Source organism: Trichomonas vaginalis, chromosome IV (genome assembly GCF_026262505.1).
Source record: "Trichomonas vaginalis G3 chromosome IV, whole genome shotgun sequence".
NCBI lineage: Eukaryota > Parabasalia > Trichomonadida > Trichomonadidae > Trichomonas > Trichomonas vaginalis.
In genome coordinates, this window is record NC_067206.1 from 11911970 (window position 1) to 11934162 (window position 22193).

Sequence of the window (22193 nt, forward strand, 5' to 3'; positions counted from 1 at the left end):
CTTATTGTTGTCAATAGTTTGTTGAGGTTGAACTATAGGTGTTTCAACAGGCTTGTCTCTACTGAAGTCACCACCAAGAGCTTTATTGAATGCTTTAAGATTCTTCGTTAATGCATTATCTTCACCTAATGTAGTTTTTGCAATTCTTTCACCAAGACTACCGATAACACCACCGACTTGACCAACTTGAGGGAAAAGTTTGTTAGCAATGTTAAATCCAGCACCTATTACAAGACCAGGATTTTTTTTCACCATACCCCATCCAGCTTTAACATAATCGCCAAAACCCATTTATTTCTTCTTAAAATAATGTCATCTTTTGTTGCTTAACTTCTTTAAAGTCCGTCTTTCCTGCAACTATATGAACTTCCATATATGAACGAGGTGTTGGTAGCTCTTTGTATTTGTTCCATAACTCTTCCCAATCTTCTGTTGCTCCTGACTGTTCAATCATTGACTGAAAGTCTCTCATAGAATAACCTTGAAAGATAACGAAGTCAGTGCATAGTCTCTTAATGTTTAAACATATATGTCTCCATGTTTGACACATGATGACAACAGTATAGTTATAATGTCTGACCTTAGTGATGAAGTTCGCTAATGGTGAACGTGGGTCATTCAATAAGTCATGACCACCATAATCGTCTAACACTAATAGAGAATTACTGGGATACTTTGTGAAAGGATATTTGTTCAACTTCTTTACAACATATATTGCAATCTTCTTATACTCAAACTTTCCATCAGGTTTCCTTAGTTGATGCTTTGTTAAGATGTGTTCCATCTCCTCTGAAATTTTTTCGAACTTACTTTGAACGAACTCAACAATAGCGTAATACTTTGCTTTCATCTTAACGTTCTTCATTAAATAAGGCATAAGTTCTTTATCATCCTTTTTCAGTACTGGTGCTTTAACTTGACTCATAAATGTCTTCGCTGTTTTATCCATTGTTCCTGATGTTGCTGAGATAACTATTGAGTCATAATATGGAGTATTAGTGAAGCGGTCTGTTATCATTATATGACGAATAACACCATATGTCTTACCTGAACCCATCTTACCGCAGTAGAAATAAACACCATTAGTACAAAATGGATAATCATCAGAAAATGGCATAATGAGTGCATTGTTTAGTTCTTTACTATTCTTACGTGCTCCATCATGAAGAATCTTATCTACTTGATTAATAACTTTCTCCATCTTTTAGTTACATATAAAATGTCTAAATATGATGGATTATACTATGAACATGTTATGAATGATGGCACGATAAGTGGTAATACAGTCTCATATAAATTACCGAGAGACTTCATTGAATATCCTGCGTCAAAAGCTCTTGAGATAAGAAAGATAAGTCTTGAGCATCCAGACTTTGAGTTTCTTGCTATTCCATTAGAAATGACAGATTCATCAAAATCAGTGAAAAAAAGGTTTGACATGAGATATTACATAAAACCCAACATGACTACACAGGAGTTGAATGAAGGTCTTATGGAAAAAATGACTGAGGCAAGTAGAGAATTTGTTGATTGTTACTATGATTCAAATGAAAATAAATTGAATGTATTAAGAAAAGGTACATCACCAATCATAACATTACCTTCATACAGTAGTATAGAAAAAAATGCCTTGAATTATAAATATGACATGTCCCTAGGAGATGTGTTGGATTTCATCACTGCGTTATTAGAAACCACTGAAACAGACACAACATCAAGAAAACCAGAGCTTGTTTGGGAAGATGACCATGGTAGAACATTCACGCAAAAAGTAATTCCATCGAAAGCAAAATTTTTAGACTTATGGGAAAAAAAATATATCTCGCGAATGCATGTATATTATAGTTTTACCATAGCAGATTTCACTGACGAAAATGATAAAGATAAAAAAACATATAAGTACTTTGATGAGCTTTTCATAACTATAGCGAATATCAGGTTTATCCTTGAGCGAAAGGGCAAACCAACATATAAATTTGTCGGTTATCAGATAAGAATAAATCCTCTCCTTGAGCCTTTAGTAACGTTGAGTAATATTGCTCATGATAACAAACAATTTATATGTAATGTGAATGAACAGCTTGTGCCACCAAAATTTTACGATATCACTGGTTATAAAGATGCACTCGTGTTTGAGTTTTATAAGCGCTTTTCATTCAAAAGAGTTGAAGAATCAACTGATGGTCAAAAAAAGGAATATTATGTAAAAGAACCATATGAAATTCCTAAAGACTCTAATATAATGGTTGAACTTATATTAGAGTCTGGTACTCAATCTCAACATAAATAGTTTACGTGACAGAATTTTTTTGACACGTAAAGTTTACATTTTAATGGAAGCGAACAACACAGCTCCTGCTAAGACTCTTGCCATCCAGAAGCCAGAGGTGACTGAAGAACAGTCCTCTGGCGACGAGGAAATATTGATGGGTGGCGAGAGTCCGAAGACCGAGATCAAGATCCCAGATCTCGATCACAAGCAAACGGCAAAGAAAACGGGTCCACGAGCTACTCCTCGAGAGCTACGTTTAATCAAGACCAGCCACAAGTATTTGAAGCAGCTGGAGGAGTCAAACGTAGCTCTCGAGGAACTAAAGCTCAAGCTGGCTGAAAAAGTAGAGGAAGCGAAAGGTAAAGAGCTCTACATCAGCCAGCTTGAGTATAAAGTTGACTCTTATGCCAACGAGATCTGCGATCTTCGATCTCGTCTCAACCGTGTGGGACATGAGTCAGACAGCTGGCATGAAAGGTTCCTTAAGGCTGACACATCCTACCATGAATTAAAGCGCGCCATAAGGAACTTAGCCACTGGCTTCTGATCCCTCCTCTAAACCACGAATAAACACCTAATTTTACTACTATAACTCTTATTTTTACTCATATTACTCACATATATCCTCATATAACTTATAGTTCATTGTCACTCAGATCACGATCTTTGTGATCACGATCAACTTAGGAAAAGAGAAAAAGTATAAAAGTTAGTATAATTAATTGTTTAGTCTTAAGTAAGCTTATTGTTCATCAAGGAGTTGATGTAAGCGTTTCTTTGCCTCCGTGATCTGCTTCTTTTATAAGCTTACAGTTAAGCCAACAGCAGAGTCTATTAAATATACTGAGAAACCAGTGTTATGCTTCTTACGTCACGTTTGCCTCTCCATACAGATTAAACAGGTGGGACCACCTATCGTACTTCTCGACGATTATGATTTATCAGCCCCTGCTAGTGAATAAAGGTTAGTTTACATATGAACGTTTATTTTTACACATATATGCGTACATATGCGCGCCCGTATGGTGTCAGTTTTCTGTCACTTTTTTCATTGTGTCGGTGCCTGTAGCTGTAGGCTACAGGCGACGCACAATGTATACTGTACTGACACCATATAATAGAGTGAATTTTGTTTGATCAAACAACAATAGATGATAGATATAAAGCCAAGAAACTTGCTATTAATATGTTCTACTTGCTATTTCAATGTAAGTATGATATTTTCTAAATGTTTCGTTCAGATAACTTAGATATATTAGTCAAAATTTGAAATTTTAATAGCACATATATTAAAAATAATTATTATTCATAAAAGATTAATGAAATAGTAAAAAAATCAATCAAATTATAAAAATACAACATTTAGAAGAATTCTTATTATCCTTCAAAAAGTCAGTATTTCTGCTGTAATTTTCTACAACATTGTAGTTATTGCACTTTGTCTATGGATTTGTATATATGTTATATATAAATTATATATCTAAACTGCCCATAAGTGCAATTTTTATATAATTTGTTTATTTCTTTAACAATTTCATATGAAATATGCTTTTTTAAGCGTATCAAAGCTGTGTTCTTAATGTGCATGGATATATCAAGAAAAATGTCGAAAAAAAATGTGAATTCACAAATTCACTGAATTTTCACCGTTTTTTGAATTTTGCTACAGCACTAATATTAAATAATACTAAAATATTCTGTCTTTGTAAAAGAATAAATTCTGACAAAAAGTGCTCGTTTAAATTTAATGATCATCTGTATGACTAAGTGGTAAAAAGTGTTTATGACCAAAAAAGGGTTACATGCTTAGTCTATTTTTCTGACAGGATACTCTAGATTTACATGATCTCTATTTCATATCTCCGTTTTTAGATTCTTCGACAGATTTTATGATAGAAAACCAAGATTAACAAATTTCCGGCATGTTAATGAAGAAATCTGCAGCTACCCTCAATATTATTTCAATAATCAGTATCGTTTCTCTTACAATTTATTTTTTTCTCAATAATTTAACAAGAAATAACAATACACACTTGGTTTTACGTATAAAAGCTAAGTGTCGAACTTAATCAACTTTACTTACTTAGCAAATGAATATTTTTGTGGTTGCGAGTTCTGAATGCTGAAGTTTTAGATTTCTCTATAAATGATATCATTGCACTTACAATGTTGTTCCAGCCTATCGCATAAATCATAGAAAATCCAAAAAAAATAATATAAAGAAAATTCATGTCATGAAGTTCAAAAAATACCGTGTAACATTAAAATTTGTTATGCATAATACATTTTAGCTATTATTGATTTTTTTTAATTTTCGAGAAATTGAATGGTGAGTCCGATAGAGAAATTTTTAAAAATCCTAGTCCCTCATAGAAGTAATTTCCCTCGTCTCCCATACTTCCAAATGTATGCATATGACATAAACTTTTATGCATTACACAAATGGCCAATAATATCTATAGAGTAAAAAATTAGAAATTTAATTTTTTTATATGATAGTTATATTTCAGATTTGCGAGCGTAACTTTTTTCTCCATGGCATACTTGTTTTAAGAGCAAATGATCAAAATCGTCCTTCAATTATTGAAGGAGCTGATATCTTTTGAAAATTGAATTGAAAGGGTATTCAATTTTCAAATTTCCTCTCAATTTTGGAAACATATCAACTCTATGAATTAACAATTATGTGCCTTCACAGTTTATCAGTCATATAAGGTGCTTATAAAGAAAAAAGTTACGCTCGCAAAATATGTTTTTATATAGATTTCACATAAAATAATTATGTAATTTCTAAAAAGAATATTTTTGTTCTTGAATATTAAAGTGTATTGTAGTTTAAAAAGTTTTAAATATGTTGCTAAAATTTCAGGTTTATAGCTCATGTCTAGCATGACTTCTTCGTATGCGCAAAAAATCTGACACGTAAGGGTATCCTTAATGGGAAAATCATCTATATTTAATCAAAAAAGAGCAAACTTTACAGACGAAAATAAAATATTTATCAGGGAACAATCTGATAAATACCAAAAATCAACATCGAGAGATGAAAAAACGAATATAATCAAACAAGTTCTTCAATATTTTAATATTAAATACGCCGAAAATGAATCTAAAGCTGTCAGAAGATATTTTAGTTATATTGCAGTTAAAAATATTCCCGCAGTTACTGGAAAATATCCTGATACAATTGTTCGCAAAGATATGCTTTATTCGCATGATCATACAAATATTATTAATTCAAATAATATTGAACGTTACTACCGTTGCATCGATCATTCTTGTCAAGCACGTTATTTAGTTAAAATTGAGAACAGTTCAGTTTCCGAAGATTTACAAAAGGAACATATACCCGAATGCAGACAATTTAAAAAGTTACAAAATGAAAAAAATGATCTTCATAAATCAATGACTCTGACAGAAATATACAATAAGGCAATGGCAAAATTTTCTGAAGACAACGGCACTTTTCAGCAGATTAAAAAATTTATGACAGAACTTGCTGTTGGTACTGATGAAAACCCATTAATTAAAGATTCATTGGTCAGGGAAGTTTATAATAAGTCCAGAAAATTTTCTGTTGGAGAAAAAATTACAGACGATGAAATTGCTAATTTTTGTTTAATAAATGGCGAGCAGTTTTTCATTGGCCATGATTTTCAATCAAATTGTGAGACGATGTTTTTTGGTTTTGAGAAGGCAATTCAATTTGCAAAAGAAGCCACAGATTTATTTTGCGATGGAACTTTTAAAATTACACCAAAACATTTTCAAAAAGGACAGATGCTAACAATTATGATTTGTGAACCTTCAACAAATCAATATCTACCACTTTTATTTATATTCATGAAAAACCGCACATTTGAATCTTATAAGAAGGCATTTGAATATATTTTTACTGTCAAGGGTATTCAATTTTCAAAGCTAATTCAAATTCATTGTGATTTTGAAAAGGGAATGATAGAGGCACTTCAACAAATTTTCCCTAAAGTCCGTATAATTGGATGCCTATTTCATTTCAAACAAGCTTTACACAGGAAACTTGTAGCACTTTATACAAAAAATTTCAATACTTTACAAAATTCTTTATTTAAGCTATATTCTATTACTCCATTCATGTCTCATGAAGAATTTGTACTTACAATGCATATAATTAATCAAAATAAAGTTGATTCGATCAAAGATTATATTGATTATTTCAACAAAGTTTGGTTGCCGCACTACAATTTAATATCTCAATATAATAATGCAACTGCAATATTCACTAATGATTGCCTCGAGAGTATGCATTCAGAATTTTCTTCGTTAAAATCCAACATTTATGAAGCTATTAAGAAGATATCTCAAATCAATTAGATAAATATAACGCCATCAAAAATAACCAGAAGATCGAGCGCCATATAAAAACCGTTATCACTGATAGCTACAAAAATTATATTCTTGACTGCTTTCAAAAAGAACTTGAGAAAACAATTTTTTCTATCAAACAATACAACGTAAGTGATCTTTCTTTGGCTCAGAACGAGATTTCTCCATATGGTTCCATAGAATCGAGTTCATTGTTGGAAAATATTCCAGTTCATGATGCAGATATACTCAAATCGATCGATCTAACAGATAAAGATACAATGATCACTAAGTTTATTAATGAAAAAAGAGAAAAAATTATGGCATTATTTAATGAAACATTAAATCATCTAGATTTTAATTCATCCACTCCAATTCAAACTAATTTTGAGCAAGCCGATACAAATCAAGGTTCAGATGCTCCAATTCGCTCCGAAAATTCAAATATTGCAGACTCTACAGATTTAGAACCAGAAAATCAAAACCATCCTTCTACAAATCAAATGTCTAGTAATCTAGAACATAAACTGGACCTTCTTGATCATATTGAAAAACAATTATCGAAAATGCGCTCGTTATTGGGAATTCTTCCTACTACAAATGCTATTGTTGGGCCGTCAAAACAAGTTTCAGTTAATAGCAAGCAAAATTCTGAAAAAAATAAGAAAAAATCTTCCATAACAACAAAATCAAACAATAAAAAACAAAATTCATCCGACAATCCTCCTAAATGTAAAGCTCCTATTTCGGAAAGGATTCTCAGCGATAATAACTTATATTTTCAAGTTCATCGAAAGAGATCGAAAAAGCAAACGTTCCACATCTACAGAGAAAAAGAATTGATATATGAAGTCTAATTCCTTTTATAACTACTATATTTTTATTCTTATGACTAAAAAATAATATATTATTTAACAATTTTCATTTTTTTCTTTTAACAATTTCGTTTTATTTCCATTTATTGTTAAATGATTTTTAGCATACACCTTTCTTTGTTCATCTTCTAAATACAATTTATTTTTTCTTAGATATAATTCTATTCATTCAATTCGATCGTCATTTTTCAGTACATGATCGTAATTTTCAATTATTGATCGCGAGTTTACTTCAGAATTTGTTCGCAATATTGCTTATCAAAATTATATCTCTATTCTCATTTCTGTTTAGTCAATATCATTACACTCCTATTGTCTAATAACATGCTATTAATTTTCTTAAAATTAAAAAAAAAATATCAACTTTTAAAAACAGAAACTTAACATCCTTAGGTCAATGGATTTTGATGTGAGATACATTTAATCTGTTTTTCTTTTTTTTATTTTAAATAATTGAATATTTATAGTTGTTATGGGTCTTACATCATGTAAAACGAATTTTCTTAAAGTAAATTTACTTTTTCTTCAATCTTTCTTACATATTTATTAAAAAAAAATTATCCAAAAAAAGATGTTTTAGAATGAAAAAAAAATAGAAAAATCTTCATTTATAGTCTTTCTTGAATGTATACGTTTTGATTTTTTTCTTTTTTAAAAAATTCAATTTCTAGAAAAATCGAGAAAAAATCATTTTCTTCTATTTTTTAGGACGCCATACCCATTGAAATCTCCTCTCAGGACGCCATAAACTATTCAATTATGGTGTAAACTTCTCAAAAATTGAATGGTTTACATCAGGACGCCTTAGGACGCCAAACCTTTACGCGCCCCAAATAAATAATATATAAAAAGAAGAAATAATAATAGTCAATTGTTCTATTTACTTCAACAGAAAAATAATAGCCCGGAAACAACTGAATTTGTTGGATTTACCGATACCCAAAATAAAATTGAACAATGGGTTCAATTTTTGAATACTTAAGTGTTTTGAAGGAAAAAAAAACGTCATTTATGATTTTACAGCAATGATTATGAATCAACAGTCATCAAGCATAACTTTAAAAGTTATCTTAGCAGGTCCACATAACTCCGGTAAAACAATGTTCCTATGGAGATGGAGCTCGAAAAATGGCGAATTTACCGAAGGACCAACAATAGGAGCCGATTTTGTATGCAGAGAAGTTACTCGCGGCGATAAGAAATTCAAAATACATCTATGGGATACTGCCGGACAAGAAGCTTATCACAGTATTACAGCACCTTATTTCAGATCGTGCTCAGCAATATTATTAATGTTTGATTTGACAGATAGAACTAGTTTCGAAAATCTTGACTATTGGCTTAACATGATTAAAGAAAATACAAATTCTTCTCCAATAATTTATCTAATTGGTAACAAATCAGACGTTCCAAGTTCAGCAGTATCAGATTCTGAACTTGAAGAATATGCACATGTGAACAATTTGAAATTATTTAAAGCTTCCGCAAAAGAAAATATTAATATCGAAAGAATTAATGAAGATTTGATTAATTCAATCATATCTGCAAATTATGTAAATATGCCTGAAATAGAAACTATTCCTTTGCCGAAAAAAGCCCAAAAGAATGGCGATTGCTGCTAATCTCAATGATTTCCATAATAATTACATATTATCTTTACTATATATGATCTTTTAAAATGCCATGATAAATCTCTTGTTTACTTTATCTAAAAATGCTCTGTTTTTCATTAATTTTTTAGATTCAGACAAATCTAGATAAGATAGGCGGCCAGTTCATAAATTTTAGGATGTCACAAATGAAGAGTTATACTTGCTTCATGTTTTTAATTGCAATCACAACAATCGTTTTTATTTTTTTATAAAAAATCTTTGAAAGCCAAAATCAATGCATACATAACGAATGTATGCAAATAAGATCAATGTTTCTGGATTTTGTAAGAAATCAAATCAAAAAGATTTTAAATTTGAGGATTATTGCTAAAATACATACATAAATAGAGATGACTATCATTAATAAATATAATAATAAGAATGTTTAACAAAAAAAAAATAATAAAATAAAAAAAAATTATAAAAATCTTATTTCTTTTCTTCTTCCTGAGATTTGTTTTCTTCAGCAGCAGCCTTCTTTCTTGCTTCTTCCTCTTCTTCAGCCTTCTTCTTATCTTCCTGGGCCTTCTTCCATATAGCCAAGTTTGAGTTAACTTGGTCAACATTTACTTGCAATTTTGGAATTGCTTTTGCAGTTGCTTGATACAAAGGAAGGCAAACGAATGTGTAGAAACCGATCTGTGACTTTGGTTTATCCAAGTGTGCTCTATCATTCAAATCTGATGTATAATTCATGCCTTGTGCCTGTTCCAGATCTCCCTGTCTGAAGAATTCTTCGCACAAAACATCACACCATTTATCAGCCAATTCGAATGGTCTCGAAACATTGGAGATATCTCCGCATTTGAGGAGCATCTGCATTAGCATCAGGAAGTGCTGTGGATTCTCTTTTGGCTTCCACTCTCCTGCATCAAAGAGACCATTGAATTCTTTGAGAAATGTGAAGTGTTTTGCCATATCTGTAATCAAAATCAAGTTGATGATCAATGACCACATCTTCTTGTATTCTGCTGGGTTTAATGACGCGAAGATGTTAGTTTCTTCCTTGGAAATGATGTCAATGGCAATTGCGCAGTGGTGTGTTTCCATGACAGACTGGTTCTTGAACAAAATACCCAAAGGAGTTTCTGCTTTGACGTTGTAAACATTTGTGAAACCGTCGTGATTTGCATCGTGACATAAACAAGCGACTAAAAGTCCGTACAATTCAAATGAAGACAAAATCTTGTCGTAGCCGGATGTTATCAACTCGTAAGTAACGAATTGAGTGACATCGACTGCATGTCTCCAATTGTGGTAAGGAACTTTTTTATACTTGTCTCTCAAAGCTGTCAAGAATCTGAAGAACTTTTCATTTGTCACTTTGAAAATCTGGAGAACTCCGAAATGATGGAAAATGTTGAAGATGACTTTGAAGTGTCCAATGCCATCCCACATTGGGGCATCGAAGTTAACAGTGAAGAATCCATCGATGACCTCTTGAGGAAGCTGGAATGACTGTGGAACTGAATATCCATCTCTTTCTGATTCAGTTAGCCAATGCTTCAGATCAATTTCAACTTGTCCGTGCTCTGCGATGTCCTTTAAATTGGCGCGTTCTATAGCAACAGAAGCGAAGACAGCAAAACAATCGAGAATGTCCATATCCTCGTTGATGATCTTCCAGTTGCATTCGAGCTCCATGACACCTAAAATGATTCCAGAAGAGTCCATCAAAGGTATTGAACAGATTGATTCGTTGACGTTTTGTTGCTGAGCAACACTGTTGTTGTTGTCACTGGAACTGCTCAGGAAGGAGAGGTTCGATTTGGATGAACGCGTTGATAGATTCGAACTGGAAAAGATCTCTGCAGGAGGTGGTTCTGACATGAGTTTTTCAATGGCACTTTCCAAGACATTTTTGGAGGTAAGTCTTGCGATATCCATTGAAGAAAAGATCTTTGTTTCACGTTCGTTTACAACTATATCAGCAAACATTGTTCCGTACTTGATTTCGTTGCCGATATTCGCAAATTGTTTAGTAATTCTCTCATTGGAATCGTAAATGAACAAAGTTGCACGAGATGCTGAAACAATGGACCTGGCATTCTCTAAGATCTCTTCTACAACACCTGTTAATTGTGTTCCTTGGCCTAAAACTGCCGACATTTTTGTTAATGTCCTCAATTGTTTTGTCAAGTCGATTGAGGCCTTGTAGAGCTTAGCATTATCTAAAGATGTACCACAGAAGACATTAAATGGATGCATCATACGGACATCGTCTTCTGTGAAGCCTTCTCCGTCAAGTTTGTTGATCATCTCGGTAACTCCGGTAATTTCGCCTCGGTTATTGTAAATAGGGACTGTAAGAAGTGAAACGGTTCTGAATCCAGTTGTTTGGTCGATTGTTCTGTCAAATCTTGTGTCGGAATACGCGTCTTTGATGTTAACAACGTTACCTGTGATCGCAGTGTGACCAACAATGCCACGGGTAAGTGGAATTGTAAGGGCTTTGTCAAGTCCTGACTGGAAATGAGTGACCAAAGACTGTTTTCCTTTATCTACAAGGAAAAGAGAGCATCTTTCTGCATGAAGTAAGTTGCAAGCACGTTCCATAATGGTTGGAATAAGAGTTTCGATATCTAAAACTCCAGATAAGGCTTGAGCAATTTCAAGAAGAGCTGCAAGACGCTTTTCGAAGTCATCAAGCTGAGGAAGATCTGGTGGTGGATGAAGAGATGTACTTAAACTCTTCACGGCGAACGGGGCAAGAGATAATAATAAATTTTCATCTAATTTAGTATATCCGTTTGTTTTAACACGACCGTGTAGTGCTATACCCCATACTTTCCCATCTTCTTGAACATATGGGACAATGAGGGCGCTTTGATCGCCATAATTATCAACATTTTCATTGTACCTCTTATGAGCTTTCAATTGGGGCTCATTTACTATGTAATTTTCTGTTAGCGCATACCCGATGACGCCTAAGTTCTCTTCGTTGATGATTGTTGGGTTATCATTGTTCTTTTCGAAATGCAAAAATACTTTATCCTTTGTCTTCATCAGATAGAAGTCTGCATAGTTTGCATTGAAGAAATGACAAAGGGCTGATTCCAGCTTTGTAACAACTTTTGAGAGATAATCAATACCAACTAAATCTTTTGCTGTTGAAAGGGATGGCATTTTCTCGAATAAGTATCTTGAATAAATGCGGAACTTTGATTGGTAGTAAGAAACAATTTGTTGTTCTTGTTCAGTGAAAATTGGCTCTTTTCTTGAAAGTTCGATGATTGCAATGATCTTATCTGCTCTATTAGTAACAGGGAATATGATCACAGGGTTGGTTGCAGGAATTCCAACTGAATCAAATTCTTCATCGTATGCCGAGTGAGAAGATTGATTTTCAGTAACTTGGATTAAGTGCATTTGATAACAGTATCCTACTAAGCTTTTTTCAAATGGAATAGATTTAGAAAGTGTTGGTGAATAAAATCTTTTTTCATTTTCATAAACTAACCATAAAACGACATTTGAAACATTCATTATTTTTGCAAGAGCACTTTCTATAACTTGATTGACAGGCATAGTCTGTATGTCAATCATCATTTGGTCGAAATTTTCTTCGCATGAAACTTGTTTTTGCGGGGCAGGAGATAACTCCTGGGGAGATGTTCCTTTACTTGATGTTTCCACGGATTTCATCTTCGCGCCTAGGGGTTTGAGCGCTCCAACTCCACGAAAAGTCATCAAAGTAAAGTTTGGAAGAAGAAAAACAAAAATACGTTTTTTATGATGGTTGTACTCTCAATTTTCATTATATATCGGCGCGCAGCACAGCAGAGAGCCCATAAAATGCGTATTATATATAAACTCCTCGCACATATACTCTACATAAAATTGGCTTCATGAATTTGGACCATTTTAAGTTACAATTTTATAGAAAAACAACTTTACTACAAGATTTTGACACGTAAATTATGTCAAAAGTTTAATTTATGTCTGGATTAGATACGATAAAAACGGTTATCGGGCCATAATTAATCAAAGTAAAAGGGAAGTACGTATTCGAATTAATGTCCGCTTTGATGATAAAAATCCGTGTTGCTGCACACTGATGATAATGACATCTGAGCGAACATTAATTCTTTAAAAAGATATTCTAACACACAGTATTTTTAACTTTTATTAATTTTAGCTTACATTCCAAACTTATTCTGCCATTTTATTGGCAGTGTCAATCAATTTAAAATAAAAAACTACAGACACATTAATTTTTTTTCTTAATTTTTTTCTGAACTCTTTATTTTATGCTCATATTTCAATATGAGATATATTAATGGCTGAAAAGACTCATGATATTTCTCCCTGATTCTAATCCAAATACAGAAGGTAACATTCAATCTGAGATAATTCTTCGAAAGTCCTTAGAAGAATTAAGATTACCAAGTGCATGAATGGTAGATATTCTTCAGGCATTTCTTGTTCTACTATGAAGGACAAGAACATCAAAGCTAGTTTTGTAACCAATGTCTTAAAAGAGATTACAGATTAAAAAGGTATACAAGTTATCAAGGCAAATTATTAGGTGTCCTTTGAATTCACAATCAGAAAATTTTGATGATTGGAAATCAATTTAAATTTTTTATTAAAATTTCAGACTACTAATGTTTAGGTATGTATATGCAAAAAATTAGCCAAAAATAAAAAATTTCCAAAAATTTTAGAAAAAATGATGCGCATCTGACAGGACTTGAACCCGTAATCCCTGCTTCCGGAGAGCAGAATCCTATCCGATTAGACCACAGATGCTTTCAAGAAATGGGTAAAAAATGTTTTGATAATGAATTATTATTCATCTGTTGTATTGAATATTTAGATGAGCATGAGGAATAGTTCAATTTTAATCATACATAAGTTATCTAAAATATTTCTCTCCCTAAACATTCTTTCATACTCTGCATTTCATACCTAAATGAGCTCCTTATCCATCTACTTCTTCTTTAGCAAAACTTACACCAATCCAACTTCTTATTGGCTTTTTTTTAAATTCAATTTTCCAGTTTACCAAAATTATGAATTATTTTACTAAATACAAATTCACCAAGAGATTAACTTATTTTATAATTCATTGATATACCAAAAGTGACTTAAAACCGTTTATTTTACGGTTTAATAAGTTCATGTCCACAGATAAACGCGCTGTCGTTAAAAACGTAGATATGTCCGATGAAATGCAACAGAAGGCAATCGACACAGCTATCCAAGCTCTTGATTCCTTCAATATTGAAAAGGATATCGCTTCATATATCAAAAAGGAATTCGACAAGACATACAACCCAACTTGGCACTGCGTTGTTGGTCGTTCGTTTGGTTCCTTCGTTACACACGAAACCAAGCACTTCATTTACTTTTACATCGGCCAAGTTGCCGTTCAGCTCTGGAAGTGTGGTTAAACTTATAAATTCCGTATATTTATAGCTTTTAAATACTAATAAAACATTTCCAACTCTGAAACCTTATATTACTTACAATTCTCTTTTTTTAAACTCATTATTATTTAATAATATCAGCCATGGGTGATAACTTATTTTATAGATTCTACATACACCCTTAACTGTTGCTGTTCATAGATTTGTTTTAACCTTCGAGAAGTGTTTTCTAAATATTTTTCACAGCTAATAATTTTTTCTAGGTAATTCTCTAATTTCTAGTTGAGATAAAGAGTTTAGCGGTAATTAATGTTACAAATTATTCCTAGCACTAATATAAATTTTTCCGAATAAATCCTTGACATCTACATTTCATGCAGGAAGCATAGAACAAGAATTAGAATCAAATGGTGGCTTTGCTATAGTATATGGTTCAATGTTTGATTTGTAGATATCCTTGGCATACATTCAAGAATATCCGATCTAAGGTGGCAATTTCGAGTTATTCGGTCATTTATATCCTTTTCCTATTGCATTGCATTCATTCTCATATAGAAAAATTCTAAATTGAATATTGTTTTTGCATTTTTTTGACAACTAATTATGAATATAGGTAGTTTTTCATGGATACTTAATTCCACATCATGCACACTTAAATTCTTTGATCTCTTGAGATTTTTGCCCTCTAAAATCTTGGATATGGATCTTTCTGTTTTAGTTAGATGCCTTAAGGGCGATTCCTCAGCTCAAGAGACAGTTAACGAAATTATTGAGAATCCAGAATATTTGCAACCTCTTCTTGATTCATTATCAGACCCACAAGTTCAATCAAATCATGATGCTTTTTGGGCAGCAGCAACAGCATTAAAAGAGTTATTTAGACGTTGCTTCTACAATAATAAGGAACAAGACATATCTCATGAATTCCTTCAATCACTTATTTCACCATTATTACAAATAATTTCTTCCAAACCCGATCAAACATCCGAGCTTGTCGAAATAATAAGATTATGCACTAATCTTGGAGCAAAAGATACATGTGATTGGCTCTTAGAAACAATTTCTCCATATCTTAATCCAAATTCAAGCGATAATCTTCTTACAAATCTCTTAATCATTTGCAATTCAATCGCTCAGAAATATTATGCCACTAGAGATATCAATTCCAATGAAAAAATTGAAATTTTTGATAGTTGGATGCAAATTTACGCTCCATTATCACTTCATATAGTCGAAAAACAGAAGACATCCATCAACAATCAGCTTATTGATATTGACATGCAGTTAATGAGAAATGTTTTAATAAAATGCGTTGCTTCTCTTGATATGGAAGAGCTAATGCAATTTTTCATCTCATCAATCAACTTACTATTAGTTGATCAAAATACTGAAGCTGTCATCAAGATGAAAAGTTCAATTATAAAATTATTTAACAAAATTGTCAACGATTTTTCAAACAGCGCCAAGTATCCAAGCTTTTCAAGCAAATTTAATGACGAAATCATACCAATTCTTGTACAAAATGTAAGTTCAAACTTTAATTATTTTATTCAAAACAGAAATCAGCTGAATGATAAATTCCTTTGCCAATTACTCAACATTGTTACTCAACTACATGGCATTACAGGTGCTTTCGAGACAGAAGACTTCATTGCAAACGTTTTAATTCCAGCAACAATTTTATCCAACGACCAAATCGTCGAATACTTCATGAATCCCGTAGAATACATCGAGTTCAATCTCGCCCAAGTTGTTAAACGCGAAACAGTTCGTGGTGCCGTATGTCTTTGCTTAAGGAGCTTCGACAAGTTCGATTTCACGGCGGTTTTGCCAGGCGATGAAATTGAGAACATTTACGAGAAAGAAGCAAGATTCTTCATATATTGCAATGCGCCAAGGAAGGGCAAGATAAAGAGAGCCCTCAGCAACTCAATACATGATTATTTCTTGTCACTTCCTCTACAAGATGCTGCAACCTTCGAATCTGCACCAATTTTATCAAATCTGGAAGCGAATATCGATCAGGTAAGAGAAGAATTTGGCGTTCTGCTACTCATTCCTACTCTAATGATGATATTTATGAAGGCAGATTTGAAATCAAATTCCCTCAAGTCAGAAGCCTGGGAATTACTAAACGTTGTTTCTCAGGATAACTATGTCTTCCAGTTTGCATGCATTTCTTTACTCAAATTCTCAATCGAAATTTCATTCGATGTTGGAGAGATTCCAGTTAACGAACTTATCGAGAAACTACTAGCCATGATGAATTCCCCACAGAAGTTCTCCATTACGCCCGATTTTCTTAAATTTATTTTGGAAAATTTCGAAGAGGCCAAACAATTCTCAAATCAGCTCTTACACCCACTTGTCATGCAGTGGATGGAGCTCTTCGACGAGCTGATCACCGCAGATGAAGAAATGATGAACGATGATCTTCCAGAAAACTTCATGAACACGATTGAAGACATCAAGACCATTCTACTCGGCATTTCAGAGGACAGCCTTGTCGAAGCATCCCAGCTCATGATGGAAACAGCCATAGAAGCCATGAAAATCAATGTTTCGCAAGGATCAGAAATTCTGAGCTGTATCGTCACTTTGTCAAACCGCATGAAACATCTTTCTAGCGATTACGTGAAGTTTATTCCTGTTCTGGACTCCGCTCTCAACGCTTTTCTCGAGAACCAAGAGGAAGTCCAATTAATCCACATCTCGTCAATTCTGATAAATTGTATCACAAAAATTGACGAATTCAAAACTGACGACAGTTTGACTCAAATGGTCATTGACATGGTTAGCAAAGTTACTAATCCAGAGAACAGCGAAATGATCTTCCCCAACGATGTTGGCTCTTTCTTTGTTCTCATGTCTGCTTTGATTTTTGTTCGTCCTGAGTTCACTTCTGACATTTTGAATTTAGTCAACAATTACTTACTAGGAAACAACGAACTTGATACATCACTTATCCATTTAAGTGCTGCTGCATTTGTTTATGCAACAGCTATGATGAATAATCAAGAAATTGCTGTTCCACAAGAAATTGTTGATTTTTACCTCCAAAACACAGTCATTGAAACTGACAATGGATTGGAGGCACATCCAAACGCTCCTCCAGGAATAAGGAACGCAAAGATATGGTTGCTCTGCCTGCTTTACGTATCAAGGTATTCAAACGAAGCAAGAGAGCCAACAGTTGTTTATTCACAACACGTTGCAAAAATGATACAAAATGCAAAAGAAAAAGAAGAGAAATTGCTTCAAAGAAAGAAAGTTTTGGCTCAAGTTGATGAGTTGGATGCAGAAGAAGAGGATTTCTTTGAAGAAGAAGAAGATGTAGGAGATAAAGAAGGAGTTGATGAAGAGTTTGTTGACGAAGGAGTTGTTTTGCCTTGCGAAAGCGTAAATCCAATGTCTCTTTTCTTGCAGATATTTGGTAATAGCGAATTGGCACAGTTTGTACCTGAACAGTTGTTTGAACTAGCAAAATCTTTGTCTCAATAACTTCTTTTTTATAGAATAGATATATATATTTTTAAATAGAGAATAAATTATTTAATTTTATTACTATGACTTTTAGATATCTTCTGATGCTTACTATGATGGTAAGTATGTTAGTATTTTTATTACGAAACAAATATCTATTTCCTATATTGAAAAAATATTGCTTATTAATTATTTCCCGATATATAAAAATTTTCGTCACTTTTGTGTCATTTGACAAATAATAAAATGATTTACTATTGATAAAATAGTTGAAAGCAATACAATTTAAAAATATCAGAATCTTTATTTTTTTGAGATATTGAGAGCTTATTAATCCGAAAATTTACATGGATAATTATAACTATTAATGGATTCATAATATAATTTCTGACTAACCAATTATAGGATTTTATCGGATTACTGTGTAGACGATAGATTTTGCCAATTCTGACTGACAAAACCGATTAATTGTGAGTCATTCAAATTCATTTATGCCAGAATAGTACTCGTTCATGTATGTACTGTTTAAAATTATATAAATATGATTTGAAAGATATAATCCGTTTTTGACATCATCAATTTTTTTAAAGAATGCTTGCCTTTACGGTCTGCATGAAATACTGGGATCAATATAAACCAATCTATCGTATCCCAGGCCCAATCTATCGTATCCCAGATCCAATCAGATACGACCTTAACGAAGAAGAGGAAGATGAAAATTGGAAGAAGGTCTTCCACACAAGATATGGCGACTTCGAACTTGATTTCGACTGGAACGGCTATGAGTACAATGAAGAGGAAGATGAAAACTGGAAGAAGGTCTTCCACACAAGATATGGCGACTTCGAACTTGACTTTGACTGGAACAGTGCTGAAGAAGAAGACGATGACAACTGGAAGAAGATTTGGCACACAAAGTATGGCGACTTCGAATTTGATTTCGACTGGAACAGTGCTGAGGAAGAAGACGACGACAACTGGAAGAAGGTCTGGCACACAAAGTATGGCGACTTCGAATTTGATTTCGACTGGAACAGTGCTGAGGAAGAAGACGACGACAACTGGAAGAAGGTCTGGCACACAAAGTATGGTGACTTCGAATTTGATTTCGACTTGAACGACTACGAGTACAACGAAGAAGAGTACGATGATGACAACTTGAAAGTTGGCTTCTACTACAAGCTCCCAGGAAAGTTAGGAAAGATCGGTTTCTCATATGAACTCAATGAAGAGGAATATGATGATGACAACCTCAGAATCGGCCTCTACTACCACCTTCCAAAGCCATGGGGCAAAATTGGCATTTCCTATGAGCGCAACGAAGAAGAGTACGATGATGACAACTTGAAAGTTGGCTTCTATTACCACCTTCCAGGAAAGTTAGGAAAGATCGGTTTCTCATATGAACTCAACGAAGAGGAATATGATGACGACAACTTCAGAATCGGCCTCTACTACCATCTCCCAAAGCCATGGGGCAAAATTGGCATCTCTTACGAGCACAATGAGTATGAGTACGAGGATAACTTTCCAAGGATCTACTACCCATACTTTTAAATGATTTGAGGAATGATTAAATAATTTTTCTTCGAAATTTATTCTACTTTTTATGAATGTAATACTTTGAAAAATGTAATCAAAAACACACTACTTTGGAAGTCATGTTTTTTTACATTCGATAAAATTTCATTTTCATTTATGTTTGAATTAAGACAAAATACTATTAATATACGATACATAATCAAAAGATATTATTTCGATGAATTCTCAAGCATTAATTATTACAATTATTTTAAATTTCATTTCGATTTATAAAATTATTAAAATATCATGTGAAACATCAATCTAAAACAACATGGTATGAATCGTATTTCATCTAAAATGTTTTATTCATGCAATTGCCACAATGCAAAATAAATACATTAATAATGGAATGAAATATATTACATCGTGATCCTGAAAATCTAGAAAATCAAATATAAAGCTGCCAATTCACTAGAAAAAACCAAAATTATATTATGAAAACATTTTATAAATACATTTTATTCAGAAATATTTGCAACAAGAGATTTGAGAATCACAGACTCTGGGAATTTATCAAGGCCAAAACATATCAATGCTTTAGCTTTAGGATGGTTTGTTACAGCAGCAATGCAAATTGCCTTTTCCATGATTTCCTGATTCTCCACGTACATTGGCAATGAATTCAGAAGAGATGAAACAAGATTTGGAATTTCTGTTATAGAATTGGCCAATCCGTTCTTTGCTGCCACGAAAAAGAAAGAAATAACAGATCTTACAACACTCTCTTCTTTCTGGTTGACCAAGAAAATCAAAGAAGCAGCTCTTACAGCTCTAACTTCTTTGATTTTTTCAACAGATTTCGGAAGCAAAAAACTTAAACACGAAAAACAATTTGTTGCAATTGTCACGTTCTTTGAGTTCTTCGTAACAACTTTCATTATAATATCAATGATGTTTGGAATGTCATCATTGAATTTTTCTTCATTTAATGTAGAAATATTTGAGATAATTTGTAAACTTGCAGCAATTAAGAATTCATCATCAACATTTTGGAGAATATTCTTTGCTATTATCAGAGAACCTTTGTTATAAGCTTCTTCACATATCTCCTTAGTATGAACTACTTTACTAAGCAGCAAAATCGAAGAATTTGTCTTCCATTTGAAGATTTTTTCAACAATATTCTTTCCTTTGAATAAATCTGTTTCTTCAGAGTGAACTAAGTTAAACAAAAGCATAAAAGCCATGTCTGCTTCATCACGAGTAATCTCTATGTCTAATGCATCAATCATTGGCTCAACAAAGTCATCATCACTGATAGATGAAGTGACAGAAAGTGACAAAAATTTGATGGCACTTCCGATTACGTCTGGATTCTGTTTCCAATGATCAATGGCATTCCTAACAACAGGGGAGCCATCGAAAACATCGAGTATTCCCTTCTCTGCAAGGTTACGGGCCATGATAAGCAAAGAAGTGACAATTATTGGGTCTTCAATGTATAGTTGCATAACAACGAAAATTATCAAGTAAACGCCTTCATCTGCGAATTTGTCGAGCACGGATTCGGGTATTTCTGATTGCTCAAAGAATGTAAGGATACGGGAAATCGATTCTACAACGCCTTTTTCGTTTGGAATTTCTAAAATTAAATCTGAAAAAAATTTGAGGTCAGGATCTTGGATATCAAGCATAGGAAGTCCAAGATCGCCATATACTCTGAAAAGACAATCTTGAGCTCCTGCTTTTGGATTGTAATGAATGGAATTTGTGTAAGATTTCATTGCAAGAAGCGTTTCTTGCTTTGATTCGTATATCTGACCGATTCTAAGTTCTGCCAATGCAAGAATTCCTGAAAATTTGTCTTCTGGAGTAAAATCTAAATTTGGGCGAACAATTTTTGATGTTTCTATAACTAATTTAGCATCACCTAATGCATCATCTAGATTTTCTTTATGAATATGACAAATTGATCGATTAAGTAAGCATAATGATTTGATAATTGCTTCATCTTCATTTTTTGGTGTAATAAGATTAATAATATTTGTGAATTCATTAATGGCATTATCATAATCACCAGAGTTCATTAATGAATTAGCACTTTCCTTCTTTGCTATTAATTCTTCCATCTTTCAATAAAAAAGAAAGGGGGTGAAAATTGCATTTCCGAAAATAATCGTTTTTTAAACGTGCATTATTTTCATTGTCTTCGATACCAATTTTTAATAATGTAATGAAGTTAAAATAGTCTTCCTCACTTTCAGCAAACTAGAACCAGTGCTTTGTAATCCACAATACCTTATAAATATGAAAATTTATATATATTTAAAATCTTATCCGCTGAACTAATTAAATAGGAGATACTTAATGACCAGATAATTGTACCTCTGTATCCCTAATAACTTTTTCATCTTTTAATATAACATTATCCTTTTCAACATCAATTTAAGTCATCAAAAGGTTTTAGGCGCTTATTATCAGTTTCATATATTCAAAATTTAATTTTTGGAGTATGATGAATCTTATTTATATCGTTTTCGTTCGGATTATTACATAAAGTTATTCCCGGTAGAAAATTATCTAAATAAATATGTAATAAACACTCATCTACATTTTAATTGAAATTCTAAATATCATTTGAGCTTGAAAATCTCAAAACTCGTTTATTGTA

General features: G+C 32.8%; 7 protein-coding genes and 1 non-coding gene across 8 annotated transcripts, besides 3 other annotated features; 5 read left to right on the forward strand and 3 right to left on the reverse strand.

Moving 5' to 3' along the window:
- Positions 1-2333: part of a mobile genetic element that runs on past the window's edge.
- Positions 1-3273: part of a mobile genetic element that runs on past the window's edge.
- On the forward strand, positions 2334-2819 carry TVAGG3_0074950 (PspA lactotransferrin-binding region family; the record flags this gene model as incomplete). The annotated part of the gene is made up of 1 exon (XM_001307510.1): positions 2334-2819. One exon carries the CDS (start codon positions 2334-2336, stop codon positions 2817-2819), a length of 486 nt encoding a protein of 161 aa, XP_001307511.1.
- Positions 3274-5206: 1933 nt separating the features above from the next.
- Positions 5207-8321: a mobile genetic element.
- Positions 8322-8506: 185 nt separating this feature from the next.
- TVAGG3_0074980 (GTPase protein) lies at positions 8507-9204 on the forward strand (the record flags this gene model as incomplete). Its single annotated transcript, XM_001307512.2, has 1 exon — positions 8517-9113. The coding sequence occupies one exon, from the start codon at positions 8517-8519 to the stop codon at positions 9111-9113; it is 597 nt and encodes a 198-aa protein (XP_001307513.1).
- A 365-nt stretch (positions 9205-9569) lies between these two features.
- TVAGG3_0074990 (cyclic nucleotide phosphodiesterase family) lies at positions 9570-12842 on the reverse strand (the record flags this gene model as incomplete). The annotated part of the gene is made up of 1 exon (XM_001307513.1): positions 9573-12833. The coding sequence occupies one exon, from the start codon at positions 12831-12833 to the stop codon at positions 9573-9575; it is 3261 nt and encodes a 1086-aa protein (XP_001307514.1).
- Positions 12843-13821: 979 nt separating this feature from the next.
- On the reverse strand, positions 13822-13895 carry TVAGG3_0075000. Its single transcript has one exon. It is a non-coding gene; the product is annotated as a tRNA-Arg (tRNA).
- A 356-nt stretch (positions 13896-14251) lies between these two features.
- On the forward strand, positions 14252-14802 carry TVAGG3_0075010 (positive regulation of ATP-dependent microtubule motor activity, plus-end-directed; the record flags this gene model as incomplete). The annotated part of the gene is made up of 1 exon (XM_001307514.1): positions 14267-14539. The coding sequence occupies one exon, from the start codon at positions 14267-14269 to the stop codon at positions 14537-14539; it is 273 nt and encodes a 90-aa protein (XP_001307515.1).
- Positions 14803-14873: 71 nt separating this feature from the next.
- Positions 14874-18237, forward strand: TVAGG3_0075020 (armadillo (ARM) repeat-containing protein family; the record flags this gene model as incomplete). The annotated part of the gene is made up of 1 exon (XM_001307515.1): positions 15215-18016. One exon carries the CDS (start codon positions 15215-15217, stop codon positions 18014-18016), a length of 2802 nt encoding a protein of 933 aa, XP_001307516.1.
- Positions 18238-18449: 212 nt separating this feature from the next.
- Positions 18450-19565, forward strand: TVAGG3_0075030 (porin domain-containing protein; the record flags this gene model as incomplete). Its single annotated transcript, XM_001307516.1, has 1 exon — positions 18590-19555. One exon carries the CDS (start codon positions 18590-18592, stop codon positions 19553-19555), a length of 966 nt encoding a protein of 321 aa, XP_001307517.1.
- A 475-nt stretch (positions 19566-20040) lies between these two features.
- On the reverse strand, positions 20041-21651 carry TVAGG3_0075040 (tetratricopeptide repeat domain domain-containing protein; the record flags this gene model as incomplete). The annotated part of the gene is made up of 1 exon (XM_001307517.1): positions 20041-21651. One exon carries the CDS (start codon positions 21649-21651, stop codon positions 20041-20043), a length of 1611 nt encoding a protein of 536 aa, XP_001307518.1.
- Between the last annotated feature and the right edge of the window lie 542 nt (positions 21652-22193).